We start from the raw sequence: 16291 nt of genomic DNA on the forward strand, positions 1-16291 counted from the left end.
ATTTCATACAAACAGAAATCTAAGGGGATATTTTTTTCAAGTATCTGCGACGTGCCGGATCCAACCAACTAGCAATAATTTTAAATTTCGCATTTTCGTGCTTTTTTTCCCTCAGGTAACGTTACCGTTAGCTGCATTAGCTAAAAGCTATGCCTCTTAATCTCACTGATTATTACAATTAATGACAAGAATAATGTTTGGAAAATTAAACAGAAATTTCCTTCTGACACACGACAGCAAACGATAGAAATAACTGACTTTTATACCATTTTCCAGCTGGTAAAAATACAAGTGTTCTAATAATTTTGGCTATCACTGTGTGATATATGTATATCCTCAGAAGTTAATGATATACAATATGAATGTAGTGAATGAAGTAAAATACTAAAAGTGAAGTTTGAAGTTTTCTTCTAAAATTAGCATTTTTATAAGGCCCCTGTGTTTGTTCATTAAATGCAGTTAACTTAAATGTTGGTTATGTTTTAAGACTAACTGTCAAATCTTTAACAGGTGGGGACTGTCATGGTGGAATACTTGCAAAATACAAAGACCAGTGATGTAATCTGCACATTTTGTGCCTTGGGGACGAGGCAGCATGACATCCCAGACCTTCGCCATTGTTTCGGGACACGCCATTGAAAAACTGACTTGTTGATCTGGCTTAGTTTTAATGGCACACTGTTTGGACTGATTCTCATGTGCCAATAATATATTTTTGAGTGTTCTAATGCTGCAATGTTGACATATAGAATAGGAATCTACAGTGCCTAATTCACCCAGTTTTGTGTTTTTAAAGAAACTGATCTACAAAAACTTGTTTTTATGTGTCTGTAGGTGTTGGATGAAATGTATGACAATTGCACCCATTCAATAAATGTAAAGAAATAAATTTAATAAAATGCATATTTACAATTGCATTTGTTTTGTGTAATTGTATTACAGAAAAAATATAATAATTTTACATTCCCTTGAGATTATTTATTTTTATTGGTAAATATAAAAGTAGCAAGGCAATGGGAAAACATATAACCCAATGTTTAGGTTATGTTAACCCAGAAACACAGTTACCATTTGGGTCAAATGGTTCAACCCTGCACTTGGGTCAAAATAACCCAGCGCGTCTTCTGTCCCATAGTTACCCAGCAGCTGGGTTAAGGTAGGGTTATTTTCTAACCCAGCAATTCCTAGTGTGTAGGTGGAACAGGATTTGATGGCATTTTCCAATTGACAGTCAATGCCAGGCCACCAATACAAATCCCTTAACCTTTGCTTTGTGCGCACCATCCCTTGATGAGTGCCAACTGGATGAACTTTGGCTGCAATGCTTCTGGAACGATCACTCGATGTGTGCCATGAATTATGTACCCATCATGTACAGGCAACTCATTCCGAAGACGATAATAAGGAGCAATGACTGAGTCTATCATGCTGTGAGGCCACCCCTTGTCAATGCAAGCTTTAACCTGTCGAAGAAGAGGACAGGCGTCACACGTAGACTTAAGCTACTCCACAGTAACGGCTGCGAATTCAGGTGACAGGAATGCCACCATCTCTGGCTCTTGTTCTTGAATGTGATCAGATGATGGGAGTGGAAGTATGGGCAAACAATCAACAGTCACATTGTCTCGGCCAGGCTTGTATCTCATGCTGTAATTAAAGCAAAGAAGGCGTGCAGACCATCGAGCAATCCTCATGCCTGCGCGTCCAAGACCCTTCGTGGAAAGCAACGTAGTCGAGGGGCTGTGATCAGTGCAAAGAGTGAAATGGCAGCCCCAAAGGTAAGTTCGCCATTTTTCGGTGGCCCAAACACAGGCCAGGGCCTTTTTCTCTGTTGTAGAGTACTTTCTTTCGGAGTCTGACAGAGTTCGAGAAGCAAAATCGACTGTTGCTGTATAGCTAGAACGTGATCCGGTTTGGATGCAATCCAGAAGCAGAAATAGCATGGCCAAGAAAAAGTAACTCAGTTTTCCTGAAGCGGCACTTTGCCGCATTAAGCACAGCTTGAAGTCGTTGCTCATGTACCTACGGATTCTCAGCATAGACAATAATGTCATCTAGATAACACTGCACACCGTCCTGGCCAGCCAAAATTTGAGACATCATCTTTTGAAATGCACAAGGTGCTGATGCCAGCCCATAAGGGACCCTTGTGAAATGAAAAAGTCCATAATGGGTCACGAAATCCCTACTATCCTTATGCAGGGTCACTTGGTGATATGCATTTTGGAGATCTATTGTAGAGAAGATTGAAGCCCCATGCAATTCCGTAAAAACTTCCTCAACGTGTGGTAATGGGTGACTGTTGACCACTACGGCTTTGTTTGGCTCTGGTATAAACGTAGAGACGAATGCCTCGAGATTTCTTTTAAATGACCACAAGCGGCGACACCCATGGAGTCGACTTCACTTTTTCTACGATCCTTTCAGATCCCAGCCTCTTTAGCTCTTGTGATACTGCATCTCTCACTGCGAATGGCAGTCTACACAATTTCTGTTGTACTGGTGGCACATCCAAAGGCACATTCACTTTATGTACAAAGCCAACAGCCAGCCCAAAGGCTCCGTGGGATTCACAGCAACATTTCCGATTTCTGCAGAAGATGCAATAGATCCATTCCTTATATCCAGATGCAGAGCAGAGAAAAGATCCATGCCAAGTATTGGTGTTCCGCCTGTCACAACGTAGAATAAAGCCTGTGTGCGATTTCACTGATGCGTGACAGTAACAGAACGGCACCCTAAAACTGGAATTATCCTTTTCATGTATGTCACCAAGCGAACATTAGGCACAGTGAGGGAAGTATCTGAGAAGTGTCGTTGGTACAGATGCTCTGGGAGGATGGAAACAGCCAATCCAGTATCCACAAGTAGTTCAGTGTTTAGTAAATTCCCGTCCGCAGTATGCAAGGAAACATTGCATGAAAGGTTTTGTTTCTGTTTCAGATGCAGTGGCATCTCAATGCTTAAGACCGTTAACCCTGGTACAGCAACCTCTTGTACATTACAGGTAGATGCAGGACTCCGACAAACTAGCAAAATGTCCCATTTTACCACACTGTCTGCATTTTGACTGTTTAGCTGGGCATTTGGAATAGTTTGCTAAATGTGATGTACCCAGCCGGCATTTCAACGTTGATTCACCGTTGAAACAACGTCGATTCACCGTTGAAACAACGTCAGGTACCATGGTTGAATCAACGGTGAATTACCTTTCGATTTTGCAAAACGGATCAACGTTGATATTGTGACGTCGTTTCACCGCGGAAGAAACAACGTTGATTCACCGTTGAAATCGTGACGTCGTTTCACTCTTGCCTTTCGGGTTATTGTCTTCTGTCGACGTTGAATCACCTTTCGATTTTGCAAATTGAATCAACGTTCATATTGTAACCCTGTTTCACCGGCGTACCTGTAATTTTGCTTAAACGTCAACACTGAGATGTAAACTATGATTTTCGGTACACATAGCGTTTTCAGCAACTAATAAAACTTGCTGTACATGATTTGCAATTGGACGGCATAAAAAAAAAATCTCTTTCTAACAATTAGATGTTCATTAATCTGCAGTGCAGGGATGAGATGCTTCATTTTCTAAAGAAAAAGTTTTGAACAATTACACCAAATGGAAAAATAATTTTCTTAGAATTTAAATATACATCTATATTCTACATTTACACTTTCACATAATTCATTGAAAAAAATTCTCATTCAACAACAAAGCACTTTCTTAAGGGTTTAATGATATCAGAATGCAGAGGGAAAAAGCTTTTAATTCTAATTTCATAAACACTGCAAATATACACAATAGCCTATATATAAATAATAACAAACATATGTACTCATTTCGTGACCAACATATGTACTCATTTCGTATCATTCTAAAATCTCAACAATTAAGTGAAAAAGAATCCAAGTAAAAGTAAGGAAAGTTTGTAGAACAAGAAGTCTTTAGTAGAACTTAACATTTTACTAGCAACAGTCATTAAAAAAGAAGGAAAAAAGGTGTCTTCAAGGAAGAGTCTTCTTATGGCCACCACCACCCATCCTCTCTGGTGCATATTTTTAAATATTTGGACATGGTCTCCATTACTTTTGTACTGGTTGTGTTGTGTGCATTGACGACTGCATCTAAAGGGAAAAATCAAAACAGCCAAGATCAACAAAATTGCTATAAATTTATGGAAAAGCTTTTAAGGATGTCAAAGTTATTAGGTTCACAATTGACCTTATGCACAGTAGCTTCCCTGTTTTCGATAAGCCAGCTCAGTCATTCTCGCACATTATACATCATATATGTCTGCTTCAATTCAAACATCTTGATCCAGTAATACCAATTTTCTCTTCCATTCTATTCTGTTCTGTTCTATTAAAAAAAAAAATTACATAAAATTGTTGTCCTGCTGTTAGTTTAACTGCCTATATTGTTCTCATTTGTAAGTCGCTTTGGATAAAAGTGTCCGACCATTTTTACATTTGACATTTTTTTCATTTAGCAGTGTTAAAAAAAATACTGTGAAAATTACTTTATGTAACCTGATTAGAGTTATTACTGATATGCTCTGTCAAAAAAACTATAATAATAATTTAACCAACTAACTTTCAAAGCTGCTACATAGGAACGACTTTTTACTTTGATAGAAATATAGTGGAGTGAAAAGTACAATATTTGGCGTTCAGATTTAGTGAAGTTATAAGGTCAAGTTTCCAGGAAAAAAAAATAATACTCAAGTAAAGTACAGTAAATTACGCTTCCAATCTCGCGATATTACCGTGAATGGACAGTAATGACGACGACAAACGGAAAATTTAGCTTATGTAACGTTACACTTTTTTTCCTGAAACTTTGTATCTGTGTGCACACGTAGCCTATAATGTCTTATCCCTTAAAATCGACGTAGCAACCGCAAAAGCACAAAACGACACTGAAGCGGCACGAGTAACGTTAGGCCTCAATCGACATCTGTAAAACTAACGTTAGCCCTCCGCGACACAAATGTGGAAAAGCATTCCCTGAATATCGAGTTAGTAAATTCATTCAACAAACTGTGCATTTACAATTTTCCAAGAACTGACATAATGCGTTTAACTCATGACCTTGCGTATATTTGTGAAATCAGACTTACCTTTTTGATCCCACGCCCTCGCAGACCACTTTCTATCGTGCTCTTCCCTTGGCCAGACCAGTCTCGCTTCAAATGACGTCCTTGATCAGAAAGACGGTCAGGATAACGGTCATATTTTCAAACATAAAATGGCGCGCACAGTTTCATTGGCCAGTTTCATGAATGACAGACAGGTTAACCAATCATAATCAAAGCAAATAAGGTTAAATAACCAATAGGAGTTGTTTCAGTGTGGTAAAGCAGCGCAATCTTTTATTGCTGTTGATAATATTTATACCAGAAGGTTCATGATAAAAATGTAAATGGATAATAAAATAATAATAATAATGATCTTAATAATTTAAAAGGCAGAAATTATTTATTCTGTGCATACATTAATTGATTCAACATATGGATCTTGTAAAAAAAAGTTGATTTATAAGTGATTTTATTACCCTTTTTCAACCATTTAGCATTTCAATCAAAACTGACACAACAGCTGTCATTATTTCAACCATATTTCAACGTTGAAGGTTGGTAATGTACCGGTTGGTTTTCAACCACTTAGCATTAAACGTTATATCAACCTTGTTTCAACGTTGAAACAACAACTGCATTATTTCAACCATATTTCAACGTTGAAGGTTAGTAATGTACTGGTTGGTTTTCAACCATTTAGCATTAAACGTTATATCAACGTTGTTTCAACGTTGAAACAACAACTGTCATTATTTCAACCATATTTCAACGTTGAAGGTCGGTCATGTGCCGGCTAGGGTAGTACCGCAACAGTAGCATGTTCTCGCATCAATTTTTTTCTGTGTTGCATTAGATGTCATCTGATGAGAAGCTGTGGACTTACGTGTAGCACATGTCTGTCGCCACCGCTGTTTTGGACCATCACGTCAGCCAGTATGCACCACTTTAACAGACGTTTCGGTTCGCTCCATAGCATTAGCTTCGGCTACTGCAGACTCAGTTTGTCCCGCGATCGTAATCGCCTTTTGCAGAGTGAGATCCGTTTCCAAAAGCAGACGTTTCCCAAGTCGTCAGCGAGCAAGCCGAATTTACAGTTAACAAGAAGCCCACGCAGAGCAGCCACATATTGCACAATAGGTTCACCGTATCACTGAGCACGCTGTCGAAATTTGTTTCTCTTGGCAACCACGTTAACTTTCTGTATAAAAAATGCTCGCAAAGCAGTCAGCGCAGTATCATATTGTTCATCAGACACAAAACAAATAAATCCGCTGTCCCTCCGTACCCAGGCAAGGGATAAGCAACGCACGCTTTCTCTTTTCTGGAATGTCTTCTTCCGACAGCCCAGTTATCAAACATACGAATCCATGAATTATCGGCTGGTCGGCTCACCCGGAGTTTCCAAAAAATTGTGGGGGCGTGAGAGCAATCAGAGCCATCCTTATCGCTATTATGTTGTGTATTGTCAGAAAACAAACTTCACGTTCGACAGTAATCAGGTTTACTACTTTATTCCATTTTACTGTTCTATTACTGTACTATTTACATTTTACCTTCATTCTTTCTTAACAGGAACGTTAGCGATACCTACTGTTTAGGCGTGTATTTCAATATACCACATGGAGTATGGACCAGAGTCTCTTAATCAACTCTGTTTTTAAAAGATTTTGAAATAAATTCTCTATTCCATAAGTGTATATATTTTTAAGCTTTGGTTCATCCACTCCCCTCTTTCTTAGCTCATTCTTCATTATTTCTCTCTCATTGAAATACTTTTGACAAATGCAAATAACATGTTCTTCAGACTCTTTTAATCCACAGTCCTCACATAATCCTGTCGGTGTTTATTTATTATTTTGGGAGTTTTGTTCAGTTTATTATGTCCAAACCGTAACCTTGTTAGAATATTTTCCTCTTTAGTGATCTTTTAGTTGTCCTCTCTTCACCTATTCCTTGTTGGATTTCATAAAGTTGACGTCATATTACCTGTATCCCATATATCTTGACATTCCTTATTGGCATATTCTTAAATTACTGCTTTGCTTCATTTTTACCAAATGAGATATTAATGATCTCCTCCCTTTCCAAAGCCTTTTTTGCTCATTCATCAATCTTTTAATTTCCCTTAATCCCCCTATGAGCTGGAATCCACATAAATATTATCATAATATTCATATTGTTTAATCTATACAGATTTTCATACATCTCATTTACTATATCTTGTCTACTCTGAGATGTGAATGATTGCAACGATTTAAATGCAGAACATGAATCTGAACAGGGTCTGACCATTTTAATTTAAGTCTCCTGTATCCACTGTAATGCTGTTGTTATTGCCATCATCTCTTCTGTATAAACTGAAAAATGATCTGAAGTTCTCCTCTTAACAACACTATTTAAAGATGGAATACTAAAAGCAAACCTGGTCTCGCTGTATAAGGGTCAGTTGAATGTTTCTCGTCGAGGTTTACTCAAGCTTTCTTCTTCATTAATAGTATTGTAATATTGGTTCATGTCAAAACAGTTATTCATGTTAGTTCATGGTGCATTAACATAATGTAATAGTGACAACGTTTGATTTTTATAATGTATTAGTAAATGTTGAAATATACATAATTTATATTATTTAATGCTGGAGAAGTATTGCTCGTTGTTTGTTCATTGTTAGCCAACGCATGAAATAATTGTTAACAAATAGCACCTTATTGTATCTTAGTGTTACCAACGTGTCCTCCATGCCCAAGTCAACTGATGGTCTTCATGTCCACAGAATCACAGCTCAAATCAAGACAACATTTGTGAGGTTAAGTCATAAGTTACCAAATGGGAGATCAGCTTGACTGTATTGGTCAAGGATTACCCGTTTGCCACAGCATGCCTGGTGCTAGTGATGGGTGCCACATTCGCATAAAACCACCAAGTACAAACAAAAAAGTCCATTTTAATAACAAAACAGTTTTTTCAATCCAAATGCAGGTGACATACATGACACAAGGGAGAGTGCCACAAAGATTTGACGTCATCATAATGAAGCAACAAAAGTTTACATTATTGTTAAACATTTACTGCAGTGTTGTAATGTGACCTTTAAGTAGTTTTTTGCTGTACTTTTTGTTTATGTGAAATACAAGTCATTGAACACTTATAAAACGATTGAATCACTACTTGTGTTTGTCATTCCATAGACTTCTTGTCTTCTAAACTGATAATTGGCTTATAATTTGAATATGCACAAGGCACGCTTTACTGGGATAACTTCAGCATGTTCCAAGTCGACATCTGATTGGTTGAATTTCACAGAATTTCAGGGAGATGTGTGTGTCGCGTTCTTTAACGGTCAGCCTGGAAATAACACGAAGCCGGCTGATCTAAGAAGTAAGCTGCCGTGTTAAACGCTTTATTCTTCGAAGTATGCGAGGATCACGGCACAAACGAATAATCATTTTGTTTCTGTTAACTTTGTCACGTCTGTGAACGTACACCAGTCTGTTACTGCAGGGACATTTCCACACATCTAAACATGACTCAGCACAAAACGAAACGTGAATGGCTGCTTAACCTGTCAGTCATATGGCCTCTTGGGAGGGTTGGCTTTTGTCCAAAAAAAGCTGTGATATGTTCCTGGGCACTTATTCATGAGAAATCTTAGCGCAAAGAGTTGCGTCTGGTGACAAAATTTTAAGAAAAATCTTAGAAATGTGGGCATTTCCCCATAAAATTACAGAAAAGAACCTAGTTAAGTGTCCCAATGGCAACTTTACTAGTTTAACGACAGAACGTCCTTGGTCAGCTTCTGCAGCTTAGGTTTGCCGGTTAAGCTACTCAAGAGATCAGTATTCACAAAACATTTTATCTTACCACTAAGAGCTCTTATAAACAGCCGTAAAAGTTTAGTTAAGAGTCTCATCTTAAAACCCACTCACAACGCTGCACAGAGCAACTTCTACTAAGGAGCAGAAAGAATTTTTAAGCTAAGAGAAAGGACGGGGTTGACCTCGTTCTTATGGATGATTTAAGTAAGCTTACTGACTATGACCACAGTTATTGGCTGATAGAGGATCTGTCAGTCATTTATTCAAAGGAATATTATAGAATGAGGTCTCATGCTGACACATTTAAATTAAGATCTTAAAATAAAAATGTGGTCATATTTAAACAAAATATTTTAAAATGCAATAGTTGCCCTATTCAAATTAATATTTTAAAACATGGGCTAAGTAACTAATTAAACAAGTGAAGAGCTTATTTGCAAAAACAGATGAGTCCACTTTTCAATTTACAAAAATCACGTTTTTTATTGTGCATTCTGATTAACATAAACCGAACTGCACTTGGTGCGAAACCAGTGTTTGTTTGAAAATTCCTGTAGAATTCATCCAATTGAGGACAACTTGGAATCGGCTGAAGTGTTTCCATGTTTTCCTACACAGAAGATGTGTTTAGAGTCTCTCTGGAGTGAATTCTCATGTGGACCTTAAGACCTCCTTTCTGCGAGAATCTCTTTGGACACTGAAGACATGAATATGGCCGCTCTCCAGTGTGAACTCTCATGTGGATCCGAAAATGACTTTGGTTTGTGAAGCTTTTACCGCACTCAAGACACGTGTATGGACTCTCTCCAGAATGAATTTTCATGTGGTTGTCAAGCTTACTACTATTTATAAAATCCTTACCACACTGAGGACACGTGTATGGACCCTCGCTAGAATGAAGTTTCACGTGGTGATTAAGATTACAATTCTGTCTGAAACTCTTTCCACATTCCACACAATTGTATGGGCGCTCTTCGGAGTGGGTTCTCATGTGGGTATTGAGCGCACTGCTCTGTCTAAAACTCTTTCCACACTGAAGACACGGGTATGGGCGCTCTCCAGAGTGAATTCTCATGTGGGTATTGAGCGCACCACTCTGTCTAAAACTCTTTCCACACTGAACACAGGGGTACGGGCGCTCTCCAGTGTGAATGTTCATGTGGATATTAAGCAAACTACTGGTTCGAAAACTCTTTCCACACTGAGGACAAGGGTACGGACGCTCTACAGAGTGAATTTTTATGTGGTTGTTAAGCGCACCACTCTGTTTAAATCTCTTTCCACACTGAGGACACGTGTATGGCCGCTCTCCTGAGTGAATTCTAGCATGGTCATTAAGCATCCTACTCAGTCTAAAACTTTTTCCACACTGAACACACGTGTACGGCCGCTCTCCAGAGTGAATTTTAATGTGATCAGTAAGCGTGCTACTCCGTCTAAAACTCTTTCCACACTGAGGACATGGGTATGGGCGCTCTCCGGTGTGAATGTTTATGTGGGCATTGAGCAAACATCTCTGTTTAAAACTCTTTCCACACTGAAGACATGGGTATTGGCGTCCTCCTTTAATGTGAGTTCTTATGTGCTCTACAAGTTGTGCTTTGCTCAAGCAATGTTTTCCACACTGAGGGCATGTAAAAAGCTTTTCCCCCCTGTGGACTCTTATGTGCAGCTCAAAGTCTGTTTTCACAGCAAAGACATCTTCACACTGAGGGCAAGTGAAAGATTCTCTTGTTTTCGTATTGTTTATCTGCCAGCAATCGGATGATATTTCTTCCATTTTGAAACGATGAGTTTTCTGATACTGATGTGTCTCCTCCAGTCCCTTCGGTTCGCCACTTTCATCTTTAAGTCCCACAAGATCTAAAATGAATTGAGAAAAAGAATACGGGTGTGTGATGTTTCATGTTCTATAAAGATCTTTACTGTCATTCTCTGATAATTTAATAATAGCATTTATCTACCGTTATATATTTTAAGTATGTCAAATTTTCTATTCAAAACAACGCTCAATAAATCTAGAAATTTTCCCTAATGTTTCATAATTTATCATTGATGAAAAATCAATTACGGACACCAACCTGTTTGTTCCTTAGTATATTCACTTTTCACTCCGCATGGATTTGAAACACTTATGTCTTCAATCTCCTCTTTAACAATCTCCATGTTTTTACATCACTTCACAAAGAAGTTGGTCCTAAATTTGGATGAAGCAGCCACTTCAATTGCAGAATAATTTGTACGAACAGATCTGCCAAAATAAATAAAAGCAATTGTTAATGTTCACAAGATCACATTCAAGCTAAATAAACTAAGTTTGAAAATATAGATTTAGTTTTTGATTTAGATTTTGCTCTAGCAGATAAAAATATTGAAGATTATTCTTATCCCTATTTGTCCTACATTTCATTTCGCGGTACTTTAATAAGCCAAACAATCCTCGCAGCCCAACATTAAGTTGAAAGCATCTGTTCCTGAAGATACTGATTCGCCTATTAGTGTTTTATCAGAGTTGGTGCTAAACTCGGCAGGAAAGTGGGTCTCGCGGACCAGAGTTGAGAACCACTGACTTAGATTGTGCTTCACTTTTTTTGCACTTACTTTTGCTTTTTTATGGCCACTTGAATAACACCCCGAGGTGAAGGAAAAGTGCACACAGCTCTGTTCTTCAGCTCTTTTTTGATGAATTATTGTGTTAAAGTAATACAGCCGAATGTTCATACGCCGCGTTAAGATGTACATCTGTTTATTTTATTCACATAATAGACCAAAAATGAACACTCCTTGCAAAACACTGACCAGTCAATCAATAGACAGGTAACGAATTGAAGTTTCCTGTAATAACCGTCATAACTGTTCGTATTCTTCCTAAAAGTACAACTTACCTCAAAGTTATGGGTTTCTTGTCCCGGGTGCGCGCAGTGGATGTTTCTTTTGGTTTTATGGCGGATTGCGAACGAACTTGAGAGATGCACACCGCCCTCTACTGTAAGGGAGTGTTATAGTACCCGATATCTAACACACTGTAACTTAACGTCTTTACTGTATTTCATCATATACAATAGCCTATTACTTAATGTACTAACTATTATGTATTACTAAATGTTCATTATATTCTATTTTTCCAATTCTTTCTGAATGCAAAAACCTTAAATCTGTGTAAATCGCGTTCCAGTCATGCTATGAATGACTTTATAGTCATTGTTCCTTCATAATAATGTTATAGCAATGTTCTACTTTTTAAATTCAAAATAATGAAATATGAATAAAATGTCTTTTCAATTAAGAAAGGAAATACACTGAAAAAAGTGGTTGGATTAAAAATAGTATGACTTCATCTATTGCACATGTATATTCAGCATACTTCAGCAGGTTCATGTTGCCCAGTTTATGTTTATGAAACAAACAAAACATTTTATCAAATACAAATTATTTTAAGGTGACTTCATTTCGAAGTAGATATTTAGCCAAAAGAAATTCAAGTTCAAGTATGTAACTAACCAACTTGATCCGCTAAACATTCTTCCACATGTATAGGCAGCAGTGTAACTCTTCTCCAGGAGAGTGAAACTCTCACCAATATGAATACTTTCAAGATTTTTCTTCAGGACGGATTATGTGGTGCTGCTTCATACTCGAAGTACACGCATTTCTCTTCAGTATGAATTTTATGGCGATTCTTGACACAGTCAAACAAAAAAAACTGCTGTTGCAGTTGCAAACCACAGTAATTATACAGATAGTCAGGTACAACAAACGATCAGATACAGCATTAAACCACAAAAGAAACCGGTTGACGACAAATAATATTGGTCAAACAGATACGTTTTGAGTTTGGATTTAAATTTGTGTAGTGTGGTTATTGACCGGAGATGAGTTCCAAAGTTTCGAAGCCATTACAGAGAAAGATTGCCCTCCCATAGATGAAAGGCGAAATCTTGGAACACAAAGAAGTTCCCCTCCAGATGATTGAAGTAAACGAGAAGGAAAACATGGAGAAAGTAGTACAGATAGATAGTAGGTGCAAGACCATGAAGTAACTTAAAAGTAAGCAGAAGAATTTTATAGGTTATATGTTAGGACACGGGTAGTCAGTGAAGGATAAAAAGAATAGGCGTGACATGAGCAGATCGTTTGGTGTGTTAACATTCTCAACTCAACTCAACTTTATTTATATAGCGCTTTTTACAATTTTTATTGTTACAAAGCAGCTGTACATGAGACACATTGAATACAAGTAAAAGAACTAAAGGCATATACCTGTAAAAACAAGAAAAAGGGTGAAAACAACAAAAGACAGACATACAAATGCTCCACACACACAATATGCATACATACTTACACACATTCACATAGACGCACACACACACAAACACACACGCACAGTGAAAGTACACATTTGAGATTTAGTACACGAGTACATGAAGTACACGAAATTCGATTCTCTGAGAGGCACATGAATAGTAGATTATGCGACACAGTGTCAAAAGCTATGGTAAGTTGAGGAATAAGAGTATGGAGAGATATATAAATATGAATGGGGTGTCTTTGGAATTAATTCTTATGTGCGTGTGTCACCACACTGAAGACACAGGTATAGGCGTCCACCTTTAATGTGACGTGCAAGTTGTTATTTGTACAAGAAATGTTGAGGGCTGGTGAAAATATTTTTTTCCAGTGTGTACTCTTATATTCAGATCAAGGTCTGTTTTCAAAGGGACGACGTCTTCACAATCAAGGGAAGTTGAAAAAGTTTCTTGATTCTGTTATTTTGCCTTGTTTTTGAAGAGGTATCTGTCATCAGCAGGCATCCAGAAGAAGTTTCTTCCGTTTAGAAATTTTGAGTTTTCTGATACTGACGTGTGTCTTCCACTCCATTCCAGTTTATTACATTCATCTCTCAGTTCCACCAGATCTAAAATTAAATGAGAAACTTTATTAGATTTCGTGATTTTTCTGACCAATCCTCGGCAGTGTTTATTTTAGTGGTGGGCATAGATTAATTTTTTTAATCTAGATTAATCTAGATTAATTCCAAGATTAATCTAGATTAATCTAGATTAAAATGGTTCATTTGAATTCTGCCGAAGGCATTCAGAATATGTGTGCTACCCAAATAATGACTAAAAGTAAGTCTTTGAGAACGGGTTTCTCAAGCCAGGTGGCGCATTAGACCAGGGGCTCATGTCCTGTTTCCAAAATGCATCACAAACTGCTTGAGAAAGCTGTTCTAATATGATAATTGTGATTGTTAAAATTAAATTATGTTCAATAAGATGAACTTGTGTTTACTTCCGCATTAGCTATGGGATGATTTCCGTTTAGGTGGTACTTGAGACTGGAAGAGCTCCTACAGTACATTTACATTTAGTCATTTAGCAGACGCTTTTATCCAAAGCGACTTACAAAGAATGAGGGAGCAACAAGCGATATGTCATACAGGAGCTATAATACATTAGATCTCAATACAAAGTTACTGGTTTCAACTAAAGCTAGACCAGTACCTGTTGAGAGAAAGTGTTTTTTTTAAACCAATTCCGCATTGCACAATGTGCAAACAACCTTCCCAGCCGGCACATGACCGACCTTCAACGTTGAAATATGGTTGAAATAATGACAGTTGTTTTTTCAACGTTGAAACAACGTTGATATAACGTTTAATGCTAAATGGTTGAAAACCAACCAGTACATTACCAACCTTCAACGTTGAAATATGGTTGAAATAATGACAGTTGTTGTTTCAACGTTGAAACTTCGTTGATATAACGTTTAATGCTAAATGGTTGAAAACCAACCGGTACATTATCAACCTTCAACGTTGAAATATGGTTGAAATAATGACAGCTGTTGTTTCAATTTTGATTGAAATGCTAAATGGTTGAAAAAGGGTAATAAAATCACTTATAAATCAACTTTTTTTTTACAAGATCCATATGTTGAATCAATTAATGTATGCACAGAATAAATAATTTCTGCCTTTTAAATCTTTAAGATCATTATTATTATTATTATTTTATTATCCATTTACATTTTTATCATGAACCTTCTGGTATAAATATTATCAACAGCAATAAAAGATTGCGCTGCTTTACCACACTGAAACAATTCCTATTGGCTATTTAACCTTATTTGCTTTGATTATGATTGGTTAATCTGTCTGTCATTCATGAAACTGGCCAATGAAACTGTGCGCGCCATTTTATCTTTGAAAATATGAACGTTATCCTGACCGTCTTTCTGATCGAGGACGTCATTTGAAGCGAGACTGGTCTGGCCAAGGGAAGAGCACGATAGAAAGTGGTCTGCGAGGGCGCGGGATCAAAAAGGTAAGTCTGATTTCACAAATATACGCAAGGTCATGAGTTAAACGCATTATGTCAGTTCTTGGAAAATTGTAAATGCACAGTTTGTTGAATGAATTTACTAACTCGATATTCAGGGAATGCTTTTCCACATTTGTGTCGCGGAGGGCTAACGTTACTTTTACAGATGTCGATTGAGGCCTAACGTTACTCGTGCCGCTTCAGTGTCGTTTTGTGCTTTTGCGGTTCCTACGTCGATTTTAAGGGATAAGACATTATACGTGTGCACACAGATACAAAGTTTCTGGAAAAAAGTGTAACGTTACAAAAGCTTAATTTTCCGTTTGTCGTCGTCATTAGCCTACTGTCCATTCACGGTAATATCGCGAGATTGGAAGCGAGACTGGCCAAAGGAAAAAGCATGAAAGAGATGGGCGATATGGAAAACAATCCAATCGAGTTTATTTTATTTTATATGTTAAATATGATTCACAATATTAAATGAATAAAATGTCAAATGTAAAAATGGTCAGACACTTTTATCCAAAGCGATTTACAAATGAGAACAATATAAGCAGTTAAACTAACAGTAGGACAACAATTTTTTTTTTAATAGAACAGAATAGAATGGAAGAGAAAATTGTTATTACTGGATCAAGATGTTTGAATTGAAGCAGACATATATGATGTATAATGTGCGAGAATGACTGAGCTGGCTTATCGAAAACAGGGAAGCTACTGTGCATAAGGTCAATTGTGATCCTAATAACTTTGACATCCTTGAAAAGCTTTTCCATAAATTTATAGCAATTTTGTTGATCTTGGCTGTTTTGATTTTTTCCCTTTAGATGCAGTCGTCAATGCACACAACACAACCAGTACAAAAGTAATGGAGACCACGTCCAAATATTTAAAATATGCACCAGAGAGGATGGGTGGTGGTGGCCATAAGAAGACTCTTCCTTGAAGACACCTTTTTTTTCCTTCTTCTTTTTTAATGACTGTTGCTAGTAAAATGTTAAGTTCTACTAAAGACTTCTTGTTCTACAAACTTTCCTTACTTTTACTTGGATTCTTTTTCACTTAATTGTTGAGA

General features: G+C 37.3%; 1 protein-coding gene and 1 long non-coding RNA gene across 4 annotated transcripts; both read right to left on the reverse strand.

Annotated features, from left to right (window-relative positions):
• Positions 1 to 3767: 3767 nt before the first annotated feature.
• LOC130418062 (uncharacterized) lies at positions 3768 to 6525 on the reverse strand. The gene is made up of 3 exons (XR_008906269.1): positions 5965 to 6525; positions 5124 to 5203; positions 3768 to 4128 (listed from the first exon to the last, which is right to left on the reverse strand). It is a non-coding gene; the product is annotated as an uncharacterized LOC130418062 (long non-coding RNA).
• A 2831-nt stretch (positions 6526 to 9356) lies between these two features.
• Positions 9357 to 11836, reverse strand: LOC130418006 (gastrula zinc finger protein XlCGF57.1-like). Of its 3 annotated transcripts, none has more exons than XM_056743919.1 (3): positions 11779 to 11836; positions 10975 to 11144; positions 9357 to 10756 (listed from the first exon to the last, which is right to left on the reverse strand). In XM_056743919.1, exons 2-3 carry the CDS (start codon positions 11057 to 11059, stop codon positions 9504 to 9506), a joined length of 1338 nt encoding a protein of 445 aa, XP_056599897.1. In that variant the 5' UTR covers positions 11060 to 11144; positions 11779 to 11836; the 3' UTR covers positions 9357 to 9503. The 3 variants fall into 3 exon arrangements, with proteins under 3 accessions (XP_056599897.1, XP_056599900.1, XP_056599898.1); XM_056743922.1 differs by lacking the exon at positions 11779 to 11836 and adding an exon at positions 11693 to 11759; XM_056743920.1 differs by lacking the exon at positions 11779 to 11836 and adding an exon at positions 11495 to 11655.
• Between the last annotated feature and the right edge of the window lie 4455 nt (positions 11837 to 16291).

This window comes from Triplophysa dalaica, chromosome 3 (assembly GCF_015846415.1).
Source record: "Triplophysa dalaica isolate WHDGS20190420 chromosome 3, ASM1584641v1, whole genome shotgun sequence".
NCBI lineage: Eukaryota > Metazoa > Chordata > Actinopteri > Cypriniformes > Nemacheilidae > Triplophysa > Triplophysa dalaica.